The sequence below is a fragment of the Cervus canadensis genome, chromosome 17, assembly GCF_019320065.1.
Source record: "Cervus canadensis isolate Bull #8, Minnesota chromosome 17, ASM1932006v1, whole genome shotgun sequence".
Taxonomy (NCBI): Eukaryota; Metazoa; Chordata; class Mammalia; order Artiodactyla; family Cervidae; genus Cervus; species Cervus canadensis.
Genome location: NC_057402.1, coordinates 53,432,315 through 53,445,888, shown reverse-complemented (window position 1 = coordinate 53,445,888; position 13,574 = coordinate 53,432,315). Strand labels below are relative to the sequence as shown.

General features: G+C 40.5%; 1 protein-coding gene across 9 annotated transcripts in view; it reads right to left on the bottom strand.

Moving 5' to 3' along the window:
* CHD2 (chromodomain helicase DNA binding protein 2) overlaps positions 1-13,574 on the bottom strand; it is a 128,296-nt gene that overhangs the window by 94,269 nt on the left and 20,453 nt on the right. For all 9 annotated transcript variants that reach the window (XR_006273593.1, XR_006273592.1, XR_006273594.1 and 6 more), the window contains one exon: positions 77-308. Coding sequence is in view for 6 of the 9 variants with exons in the window: in XM_043490039.1 (XP_043345974.1) it covers positions 77-308 (232 nt within the window). In the remaining 3 variants the exon portion in view is untranslated. The remainder of the gene's footprint in view (positions 1-76; positions 309-13,574) is intronic.

Sequence of the window (13,574 nt, the reverse complement as noted above, 5' to 3'; positions counted from 1 at the left end):
TCCACAGGACGCAAAGGTCTGCTCTCTGGTCCAGGCTCGCAGCACACTTAGACTGTTCAGCAAGGCTGATTGATACCTTCTTCACATCAGCTATCCGTTCCTTCTTAGAGGCTGGTTTCTCTTTGGCTTCTGGAAGAACTGGCTGGGACTTGGAACCTGCCGATTCACTCTCAGATTCCGACTGACTCTCCGAAGATTCAGAGCTACTATTTGACTCACTGCCATGGCCACTTCCTGGGTCGCTGCCCTGCTCACTCTCCGACTGGCTGCCTGAGTCTGAACCCGAAGCTTCTTCAGATGCTGAATGACTTAATTTAAAAAAAAAAAAAAAACAAAGATTAAAAGAAAAATTTAAGAACTGCCACATAAATCGGTTTTAAAAGAAAAATCCTAGCATTACTATGACAGCAGATAGTAATTTGGTAATTAACACAAGATCATAATTTTCAAACATACGTTTATATTCTTATTTGCAAATATTGTCACTAGTGCCATTCTCAACATCCCTGACAGCTACCATTTCCTGATTTACTTATATAATGCCATATGCCACATAATTTATATAGATTAGCTCTTTAAAAATAAAATAAAATGGGGGATATTATTTTGTCCTTCACTCAGATGAAGAAAAACTGAAGCTTAAAAGTAGTTAAACAATTCTCCAAGATGACACAGGTAGGGTTTGAAACCAGGTCCATCTGTCTGAATCCAGTAAGTCTTATTTGTTCATTATTCAGCCCCTCCCTCAAGACAAAGACAAAATCAAAACAAAGCAAAAGGAACAAACAAAAAAGCAACCAACACAGAACAAAACAAAACCCAAGCAGAGTCACTCAAACAGTAAAAATGCAATCAATGCAATTATCCAATCAATGGCTCTCAAAAACAGGTGCAAACTAAAAACATACACACACTAACCCCAAACCAGAACTCCTGCCCTGAAATTTCCTGCAGGTGCGTCCCAGACCTGGTAGACTTAAAAGAAAAGGATAAACAAAGAGTCTAATCCAATAAAGACTGCCATTGGCTTCCCATACAACACCAACTGCATCATTCCAAGCCCCCATCAGGAAAGAGCAACAGGTAAATGGCAGCAGAAGTCACACCAAAAAATAAAACAGAAGGCAAGGGAAGACTGAAGGCAATATACCACCCTGTGTTCCTCAGTGTTAAAAAGAGAGCCAGGGGCACGGTGGCAGGAATGAGGATACTCTAAAGAGACGTAAATCTGATGGACTCTACAGGGGGAAAAAGGTGGACAGCTCCCTAAGCTCTTCTGCTTAGAAACTATCTGTTCACTTACGAGAGGCAGAGCAGAGGAGGAAGCAGGCAGCAACCCAGAACCTAAAGTAATGCCAACACAAAGGACCTCAGGTCTAGCAACCAGAAGACCAAAGACTGATGGCATGAAGCCAGAAAGGACTTTTTAAAAAGAGCGAGGCTTTTTATCTACTACCACTCCCTTCCAAACTAGAAATGAGGGGCTACCATTTGACAGATGTGTCCACAGAATGAACAGGACGGTACACAGGGAAGAGGCATTGACCCAAACATCCCATGTGACCCACAGCAAGCAAAATACGGTCAGAGGGACTTCAGTTTACATGAGGAAGCAATGAGAACACAGGGAGTGGGAGAGTGTCTACCTTGGGAAAGGGAGCAGAAGGGGAAAGCGACTTATTTGTCCAATTATGTAGTAGATGCCAGGCAATATGCTGAGTACCTTACATGTCTGTTTGGCTTATATATCCCCCAGCACAACACTTTCAGGCATTATTACCTAAAAGTGGAGGATGAAAGTGCTGGGGGGAGTGAGGCAGAAATTCCACCTCAGGTGTGGCTCTAAAAAGCTCATGTTTTGTTTCACCACAAGAGTTCAAAGTCCTAGAGACTCAGCCGATCAACTTGATCCCTGTAACAGTGACTCAGTACCTTCAAGGCCCCATTACACTTACCGACTCCTGGGTCCTTGGCACAGTAAAGTTAACTAGCCCAGGTGACTAACACATCTTAACTCACTTATTCTCCACCTGTGACCACTCAGAAGGTGCTCAACAAGCAAAAAGAAAAAAGAGAAAGTAAGCAGTAACCAGGAAAAAAAAAAGAGAAAGTAACCAGAAGAAAAAAGAGAAAGTGCAGGCTCTGGCCCTCCTGGCTTGGGGCTCCAGCCTAGATCATCTCAGGCCTGCGCCCTCTTGCAACCAATGCCATCAGTCACTGCCAGTGTGATGGAAACAGTTCGATACCAGTTCCCACGTCAAGGCATACCTGTGTCCATGAATACCTCATTCTCTTTGAATGGCCTCATAGGATGAATACATATTTAAACTGCTCCCTTGTTAAAGGGACATTTAGGTTATTTTCAAATTGTTCTCTTATCGAATAAGCTACAGATATCACTGATATACTTCCATATCTCTGTATTCCTGAGCAAAATATTTAGATTTTCAAACTGTTCACTATAACAAAACTATATTTTTGTATATATGCTTCACGTGCAGCTCTGTATTTGTTTGTGTAGGAAAGTGACCTCTGGAAATGCAAGCAGGCATACACCACCTTTCGGGTAAAAAAACACATCCAGGTTTCTATCAGTACATAGCCACGTGCATAAAACCATTTTAATCACCAAACTGCCAACAGTGCTTTACTCTATGGGGTGGATTATTTAAAGTACCTTGTGCATTTCGTGAATTACTTGTGCAATTTAAAAAATAAAAGTAGTAACTCTGAAAGTCAAATCCAAGAGAAAACATGGAATTTTCAACTGTGTTTACCTCTGGGGGTAAAGGGAGGCAGATGTAATCAGAAAATGATATGGACGGGTTTTAGGACTGAGGCTGAGTGGTTGAGTTCATAGCCGTTCACTATGTATCGATCTTTTTAGTCTTTCAAATTGTTCATAATAAATTCAACCGAGAGTCAAATTCAAGGCAAGGGTGTAAGAATCCCCAATCCTACACAAAATGAACTAAAGATATGCATGAGAGTAAGATCAAGGTTTTATTTTTTAATCATTTCTGAAATAAGTCAGATTTAAGCGACCTAAAATAATATTGGGGGGGGGGGGTTTCAAAAATAAGCCTTAATAAAGATATAACTCAATTAATTTGCATACTTCTTCTAGGAGGACAAATTCCTAAATGGTGAATTAGAAAAAGAATATTTAGAAAAAACTATAAATATCTCCACATTTAAGATACTGATGACCTAATTATTAATTCAAAGGACATGAAATTCCCCGAAATATTATGAAGATTCACTATTAATGCCTAATAATACTAAATACTATCAATATTAAACTGTAGCCTGCTATGTTTAGAGTAGGAGATGTGTAAAGTCCACAGGACTGGAAAACAGGACAAATCAAGTTAGAGGGTAAGTAGTCCTCTCACTAAGCTTTCACCTAAATTAAAGTAATAAAATTACCTGATTTCCAATGGCATAAATAGCTAGTTATAAGGCAATGAAAAATGGAATTTCTGAGAATGATTATCCACCATACATATAGAATTCTCATGAAAAATAAGTTTACCTAAAAATTACACAAAACCTAAATTGCAGACAAGTTTTGTAATTTTTGATTGAACAATCATAACAATGGAAACAATGTATAAATAAATAAAGGGGACTAAAGTCAAAATTGCGAATTGCTGGATTCCAATAGAAAAATACTTATTTAAAAAAGCTTTAAAAAAAATCTTAACACTTCCTGTCACTCACTGCTAAAAAAGATTTGTTGACTCTTCAAAATCCCTTTCAAGCTGGCAAAAATAGAGATTAAGTGTGTCTTTACAACTTGACTGTGAAAGCAAGCTGTTCCCTTTTTAATCACCACTTTAGCAAATGACCACAAGAGGGCAGCACAGTAATACTTGACTAAAGAGCAAGCCTGCGGTTCTCTGCCCAAGAACTGCCATTTCAGCACTTGCTGGGTTCTGTTTGTTTTCCTAAACTTACAAAATGGCCGAGCTGCTTGGCAGAACTTGTTTTTCTGGTTGGTGGTGGTGAAAGCAAAATCTAGTAAAAACACAAAGCAATCTACACTGGAATTCCATAGAGCTTATTTCCAGACTATGTACTAGCAATAATAAAAGAACTAGCATTTATGGAGCACTTTTGTGTCATATGTTAACATTCTCCTCTAATCCGTACCCTCATTTTACAGTTCTTGCCCAAGTATGTGTCTATGCCAACCCCATCCCCACAGTCTGAAATATGAAACCCACAGTATTAACCTCTAAGTGGTGTTGCTGTCCCTGTCATGATCAGTTAAAAGAGATTCTCAAACCACCCAGCAAGAGATCAAGGCCAGAACCATTTCAAGGGCGGTGCAGGACAAGTCCTCCTCAGTCACTCCTACGTGTCATAAGAGGATAGAAAGGCAAAGATCATTAAGTCACAAGTTTCTTACTGGTAATAAAAAAACACTATAGTTCCTCTCATAAGTTATTTTGTCTCTTTAAGACCTCCTCCACCTCTGGTTCAAGTCCCATGATTCTGAAGAATAAGCTACATTTTAAGTCAGGTTCAAAGACAAGAGACTGAGAAATTTCAATGTACACTTAACAAAGGATTTATACATACAACACAGGAAGAATTACAAAGCAAAAAAAAAATTCCAATAAAAACTGGGCAAAGGAAATGAACATGCAATTACAAAAAAACAAACAGCAGAAGCCAATAAACATTTTAAAAAAAGGTAATTAGGCCTCACTAGTAACTTGGGAAGTGTAATTACAACCCATTAATTTTACACTCATCTGGCTCTGCAGAAATTAAAAAGTCTGGTAACATTAAAGTTTGAGGAGAAAGTAGGGGAAATAGTACTCATATATGATTACTGAAAAAGTAATCAGCAAAAGCTTTGGAAACCTATTTTGTGTTATCCAGTTGAGCTAAAAAAATACACGTATGAATCATGTGATTCAATCAGTGGGTATATAACCTAAACCAATCATCAAATGTGTGCAAGAGGTGGAAAAGTATATATAAAAATATTCAGAGATCTGCTCACAAGATTTTTAAAAAGGAATTAACTTTCATGTTCATATATGAAAATGCAAAGAAAATATGAATATATGAATATCAGTTCAGTTCAGTCACTCAATCACACTATGCAATTAACTACAGCAGTTAAGACTAGGGATGTGTCACCTATAAAAATCAATATGACAATTTCAAGGCCGTATTTTTTAACACAAAATATATTGCATGAATCATATTATTTTTAAAGTGCCAAGTTTTTCATATGCCAAGTTCATGAGAGTGACAAAGGAAAAGGGGTTAACAGGATTTTAACTGTATCTATCTTGTTTAAAACTTTAATTTCATTCTTTGAACTTTTCTGAACTTTTCTTAACCTCTCAAAAAAAGAGCTGTGTTTCTAACACTGCAGAACTAATTAGTATTCTGACACAGATCATCCTCAGATTCAACAATTCTTTGGGAATTTACTTTAACACTGGGAATACGAAGGATTCTCTTTTCAGAAAAAGGTATTGGGTTGGCTGAAAAGTACATTCAGGTTTGGGAAAAGCCAAATGAACTTTTCAGCCAACCCAATACCCATGAGACAAAATGCACACCAAAATGCCCTGTACAGTTTCAGAAGATAAAGGGTTAAGTCCTATCAGTAACCACCTCTTGCTTCCAAAATTAAGAAATGGGGGGGGGGGGGGCGGGGGGCGGATCTACCTTTCATAACCATGCTTCTAAAATTCTCAGCTGGTGTCAGGCAGAAGGCACCTTTATCTCTATTATCCTACTTCTGCTGCCCAATAACCAGGAAACACTGGAGTGGTCCTCAATAGTTTAGAAAAGCGTAAAACAAATGGAACCCAGACAAACAAATCAGTAGGGAAAAATGAGTTATAACAAGAAGCCTGGGTACAAATTAAATACCCATTTCACAAACAGTTATCCCGATTCAGATCTGATAATGCCCTAAGGACTACACAAAAGGCAAGCTTTCTACCCAGGTAGAAGACCAACATGGAAGACCAACCCTTCGCGGAATGAAAAGCAGTTACAAGAACAACTAGCCCTATAAACCACCATGGGTTTCTCTGGTGGCTCAGTGAAAGAACCCACCTGCCAATTCCGGAGACAAGGGTTTGTTCCCTGGGTCAGGAAGATCCCTGGGAGGAGGAAATGGCAACCCACTCCAGCATTCTTGCGTGGGAAATGCCATGGACAGAGGAGCCTGGCGGGCTATAGTCCATGGGGTCGCAAAGAGTCAGACATGACTTAGTGACTGACAACAAAGACATAATCCACCATATCAACTGATGTATTTACCCCTATTTAGACCCTGAGGCTGGATGAACTTGTTTGACCAGGAGTTCCTTTCAGCCCTTTGAGTCTTTTCTTTCCTTATTAATAACTTTCAGGCAATTGTGTTTTAGACTTTTAAAAGACAGTAACTCCAGAGTTCAAAGGAGATTTAAAAGTCCTGGCTGCTAAGCTCAATAGTAAATGTGGAACTTATGCCCACATTGTCACAGGAAGTGAGGTCCCTGAACCAGTCCACAGAAAAGGTGAGGGCTCCCAACTTTCTTTTTTCCAACTTTCTTAAGAACAGCCAACAGTTTTTGAGGCAAAAACTTTACTGTTTTAGACAAGTTTCTCACATTTGCCATCACTGATGTTCTGCGCCAGACAACCCTGCTGGGGAGTGGGTGGAGGAGATAGACAACCTCGTGTGTGGTAGGATGTTTAGCGGGATCCCTGGCTGCTACCCGCTAGATGCCGACTGCAGTCCAACCCCAACCAAAAACACCTCCAGACGCTGCCAAAGTTTTGCAGGGGTGCAGGGAGGTGGTGTCCTTAATTTCAAAACTAGTTTATTAAAGCATTACTTAATTCTAACTTCTATTAAAGAAACAAGCTCAGAGGGTCCTGTCTGCAATTCAACAGCTAAAAAGAAACAGAACAGACCCAAAATCCTGTCCCATTAAGCCCCTATTTCCCAAACCTGACTGAGTGCAGAAATCAAGGGAGCCTGTTGTCAACAGATTCCTGGGCACCATCCCAGATGGTGCTAGTGGTAAAGAACCCGCCTGCCAATGCAGAAGACAAGAGAGACGCGGATTCAATCCCGGCGTTGGGAAGATCACCTGGAGGAGGGCGCGGCAACCCACTCCAATATTCTTGCCTGGAGAATCCCATGAACAGAGGAGCCGGGCAGGCGAGTCCATAGTGTCACAAAGAGTCAGACATGACTGAGCGACTGAACACACATGCATCCCTGAACGACTGAGTTACAACTTCCAGGCCAGAAGCCTGGGAATGTTTAACAAGCAAACTCAGGTGATTCTTAGCAAGTAGATTTGGGGACTTAAATGTCATATAAAGCTAAATTCAGAGGGAACAGACCTTTTAATCAAGCAAGAGTAAGGGAGCACTGCAAGAATTTGACCCATCAACCACTTCCCTCTAAAGGACAACTTACCAGTCATATGCTGCCTCCATGTGAAGGTCGAATAACATATACTGGAACTGAAGATGCTAGGTAAGACTTTTGACACCCACCACCATCAGGAACTACTTCTCCAGTGCATGCATAAAACAGCTGTTCCAGCCCTGGCTTTTGCAAGGCCACACCTGGAGCACAATTCTGATTATCTGCCCCCTCCCTTCCATCCCTCCCCTCCCTCCCCTCCCTCCCCTCCCTTCCATCCCCTTTCCATTGAGAAGCTCAAGGTCTACAAACTGGCCAAATTCAAAGTGCATGTGTGGCTGGAGAAGGTCAAACCAGACAAGGGCAAGGTTCCAGAGCAGGGCCCCCTCCCCCCACCCACCAGTGCCTCACACTACCGCCAAGGCAATCACTTCCCGGATACAATTTAACTTGAATCTTTTCACGTAAAAGTATGGCCTTATGGCCTTTTGAAAAGCAATGTGTCTCTTCATCAGTCACACCGGTGATTTTCACCTTCTGGTTTCTTAATAAGTTTAAGGTAAACAGAACACAGAATCATTCTACATTTTCAATCACCAAATACTTTCCGCTTACCCATCTATAATAATTCATCCTGGAGCCAAACTGCCAGTGCCTGAATCCAAGTCTATGCTGTCCTCGCCCTTGTGCCTCAGTTTTCTCGTCTATAGAAGAGGAGTGATGATCAGGCCTACCTCACAGACACAGTGTGAGGACAGACAGCTCAGATGAACACACACCAAGGATTTGGAATAAGCTGCAGGCTCACAGCAGTCACTATCTCAGCAATTACTGAGCCTCTGCAGAATAAGTCAACACAGGTTTCAATGAAACATCTCTCAACAATCAGATCTGCTGGTTTGATATTTAATCTAAGTGTAACACTGTAAGCAGAACCAGCAAAAACAAATCTGAGAAGTAATTACAAACCCTCTAGCTCAGTATACAACCCAACTGAAGGAATGGGATGACACGGTTAGTATAAAAAAGCTCAGCAGGACGCAGGACCACCCACAGAAATTCAAAGGCAAGCTCTGGGGACGGCTGACCTGGGAAAGCTAGCGGAAGGAGGTCACTAGCCATCCTGCTACACTAACCTTCGCGCTAAATAAAATATACATTCACAACTCCTTAAAACAGCGCCTGGCACAGCGAGCACGCTATAAAATGTGAATCGACTCTGGTATTTTCTTATAAAATGTTCACCGCATATGTTATTTTCCTTCAAGATAAAAATCCAAAATGAAAGATTACCAGCCATGCCTGGACTGAGAAATCACTCATATATATGCAATACCTGGAGATTTATTTTTATATCCTACTCTCTTATTCCGTTTTTAAACGCTGGTTACAATTCACAATCCACCAATGGATGACAAATATCACCGTAAATAACTGCTTCACAGGACAACCCAGGGCAACTACTCCGGCCCTAAACTACCTTTTCTCAGCTGGGGGAGGGAAGGAATTCTGAATGGAATGTAACTGCATTCAAAGTCAATTATGGAATCCAAACTTTCAGAGGTATCTAAAAGGGTCTCGAGAGTCCCTTGGACTGCAAGGAGATCAAACAAGTCAATCCTAAAGGAAATCAACCCTGACTATTATTCACTGGAAGGACTGATGCTGAAGCTCCAACACTTTGGCCATCTGATATAAAGAGCCAACTCATTGGAAAAGGCCCTGATGCTGAGAAAGATTGAGAGCAGAAGGGGGATGCAGAGGATGAGATGGCTGGATGGCAAGCTCCGGGAAGCCTAGCGTGCTGCAGCCCACGGGGTCGCAAGGAGGACACGACTGAGCAACTGAACAACAAGAAGGTTCAAGACGACAATCACAGTAAGGAAGAGACAGCAATTGGGGGGCAAGGGAAAAAAAAAACCAGTATAAAGTTTAAAGGTATGCTACAGTAGGATCTGGCATGCCGTTGAACGGAAACCTCCCCTCTTTTCCATACACCACCTCCTTATGAGCACCCCAGCCCCACTGCTTCCAAACCAACTGCCAGGTGCCCTAGAAGGGAGCTGAGAAACCAGGACAGGTGTACCAAGCGCTCCGTCGGGGGATTTGCAACACATGCGGAAACGTCAATGTACGGGAACAAGGCAAATCTAAACACATGCAGAGCTTTTAAAACCAAATCCCCAGGGGCTGGGCTGGACACTGGTGTTTTTAGAAGCTATCCAAGATCACCAACCAACCAACCAAAAAAAAAAACCAGAACTCAAAGGATTCATAGACCAAAAGTAAAGGAAACGAAGGAAGCAGTGGAAACCCAAACACAAATCACGAGACTACAGGTCTAACAGAATAAACGGGACAATGCGCATTACATTACATGAAACAAATGCCACTGCGGGCAAGACTGACGGGTAAAAGCAACCTACAGCCAACTCGGTATTTGTTGTAAATGTTAGAGCAGTTACGTTTATAGCCAAACAGCACTGTGCCTTGGTATGAATCATTCCCTCTGGTACAGCCTGAGGTGGAAATGAGGCAGAGGGTGAACGAGGGCGATGACTGCCAGCCCCGGGAGGAGGAGACAAGGCCTCCACTCACAGGGACTGCCAGCAGGACTGTGACTCAACACAAGCTGGGCCAGCCCAGAGAGCCACACGCTCCCTTCAGAAGGCTGGGCTTCTCGGGAAAAGGGAAGAACAATTCTAGGATTAACAAAATACACCCAAGGTTTCAACTAACTAAAATCACCTCAACTGGCCTAAATTGATTTCTGTGGGAGGCCTGGCCACCAGTCTCAGGGGCAACCTGGCTCTTAAAGAGCAACTTAGAAACTATTGAAAAAAAGATGAAACATGAAGAATAAAGTGTTACTCGTAGCTTGCAGTTATTGAGTACTTTCAACCTAACAGTGTCTCTGCTAAGCACTTTATAAGCATTACATAATTTAATCTGCATAACCCAATGAAGACTGTAATTATCCACTTTTTTTTTTTTGGCTGCACTGCAAGGCATGTGGGATCTTAGTTCCCTGACCAGAAACTGAACTCACATCCCCAGCAGCGGAACTGACTCTTAACCACTGGACCGCCAGGAAGGTCCCATATCCACACTTTAAAAATCACAGAATTCCAGCAATGTACTTCACTGGCCTAAACTGAGAAAAGTTGTCTGCACTAAAGTAAACGCTGCACCACGCCTGTATGCTCTGTCGTGTCCGACTCTTTGTGATTCTATGGGCTGTAACCCACCAGGCTCCTCTGTCCAGGGGGTTCTCCAAGCAAGAATACTGGAGCCGGTTGCCATTTCCTCCTCCAGGGGATCTTCCCAACCCAGGGATCCAACCTGCATCTCTTGTGTCTCCTGCATTGGCAGGCGGGTTCTTTACCACTAGTGCCCATCACCGTACACACCTCTCGCCAGGCCAGGCAGAGAAGGAACTGCTAAAGACTTCACAAATTACAAAATGACTCATTAGAACTGAATCATAAGTATAAAATCAGAACTATCATTACAAAGATGCCTTATCACTCCTCTGCATCATTCTCCTCATAAAGAGGAGACCCCCCCCAAACTGTGGGGTCTCTCCAAAGTTATCACTAAAATAACAAAAAAAGGTGACCTTAGCCAAACATCTTAACATAATGCTGTACATCAATTATATTTCAAAAATAAAGTAAATGATAGAAATAGACATGAGATTTGAGAACCAGAGGCAGGGCTTGGGAATGGTTCAGGGGGAGGGGAGTGAATCTGGGGGGAGAGGGAGTTAAATGAAGGGAGATAAAACGTATAAACTTCCAGTTATAAAACAAATATAAAATATGTGCTCCAACACTGCTAAATCACTGATAACAAACATACAACACTCACTGGCACTTACTGAAATGTGTCAACTTTCATTGTTTCGACTTTATACTAAACTAATAACACTAAAGTTCCAAAGAGGTAGTAACAGGCAATTTTGGTGAGGTATGAATTTGAATTCAATGTCCAGTCAGGCTGAAATGCAGGAGGGAAGTAGTCAGCTATAGTAACAAACAGCAGCATAAGTATGGCAACACAGTTGTTTTTAATTGTATACAAAATAACTCTTGAGTGATTTAAAAAAAAAAACAAAAAGTTTCTTCTCTAAAGGAACCTCTTCAAGAAATCCAATCAAGTTTTAAGGCTCCCCCCCACACACAAAATTAAAAAACCCTTAAAAAATTGATGCTCTGATCCAGAATACAATTACCAGATGTCACACAGAGCAGTCACTTAATATTTATGTCAGGAACAAGCTGGCTGTGCTACATTTTATGTGTGAAAGGACAGAAGTCTAGAAACAGGTGGTTTTAGGGGGGCATATCTCACAATTGTCAGGGGTTTAACTGCATATGGAAGGATGTCAGTCAACCAATTATAAAATCTGTGAGTTTCACATACTGTCAAGTAAAATGCAACTGAACTTTCAGATTCACCTCTCAAAAACTAACTTGCTAAAAATTTTATAACTAAAGTTCCTCATCAAATAGTCTGCCCACCTTCTTGCAATTGCTTAATCTTTACAAAAGATATTACACTCCAAAAAGCCAAATGCCAAATGGAAACTGCAGGTTTTCAAAACAAGAATCCAAAAGAAAGAAAAAAGATTAACTAGCACTTTTCTTGCCATTTCATGACATTCTGCACACAGGAGGAAAATCCATAGAAGGCTCAATGAACAGACCTAATACTCCGCTTCTTCAATAAGTTAATTGGCTCCAAGTAGCATGCAAATAGTTCACAGAGATTAAGGATGTATCATAATATTCATTTTAATTCACACAGTAATATCTATGACATCTACTACAGAGCAGTTTACATCCTAGAACACAACCGCAGTGTTATTCTCTTTTAATTTAGGGCATTTAGCAAATAAAATTTTAATGTAACCAGAACTCAATCACAAAATATAGGAACAAACCTTTCTTCTAATATGTTAATGATCTTCAAATTCTAAGTACTGTCCCTAAGGCTGTTAAAATTTTCATCATATATATTTAAGCATATAACTGAAAAATCATTTACAGAATATTTGATGAACAAGTCTATAAAACAAACTGAAAACCCAATTTCACCTAAAAGTTTCAACAAAGAATTCCTCCTGAAGAACCAAAACTATGCGAACCTACAAAACCAATTAATAATGTAGTGAATTTTACTCTACAAACTTGATACAGAAAACATTCACGATCCGCCCAGAGAAACATTTCTACCTGCATTCAGGAGTTCCACATCTCTTTGGAAGTATCGTATTTTACTCCATAAAAAAATCTTAACTATTGCCAACAATCTGACTGATATTGCACTGACTGTTAAAACACCCCCCAAAAGCTTGGGGGAAAAAACTATTCACCGGGGTACGGTTACAGTATTGATTACAGACCAATACTGTCTTTCCTTTGTGCTTAAGTTCATTACTTGTGACCAAATTATAAAGTAATGGTTGGTAAGCTATGATTATTTTTTTAACCAGAAACCTTGCAAGGGTTGCTAAACAAGGCAGACCATGAGCATCACTATAATATTTTAACAGGTTTACCAGGACTGAATTAAAATTTCCAGAACGGGGAAACTTTCCTAAGATTTTACCAAGGAGTTCCACTATTGCGTATGCTTCGTGAGTCACTATTCTTTAGCAAGTGCTGTAACACTTCTAAAGACTTGTCTCCTAACACTTCTTTATAGTAATGAATGGCTATTGCTGTATTCGTTTGTTAACCTGATATTGGTAAACTGTTACTAAGAAGATGAAAATCTCTTTTTTCTACCTAATTATCCCTTAAAAATAAATCACTTTGCACATACTGACCTGAGTTTTTCTCCATCAAATGTCAACTGAGAAAATGTTTGGTACCAAGTAAAAATGCACGGGGACAAGTTCAAATAATCTTCCCTTTGTTTATGAGCCATGTCTTAAACAACAGCTCTAACACCATTAACAACTTTCAATTAAAATAAAAATATCTCAACAGTGAAACGCTTTTGGTCAATGGTCAGAAACTCACTAATCTTCCCGGGAAACACACACACACAAAAATAGAAAAAAAAAAAAAAAAAGAACCCTCTAAGATATGAGAAAGGAAAACGAAAATTGTAAAAAAAAAAAAAAAAAAAGGCAGGTTTTCGACTTGAAGTTTTTCGATTACTG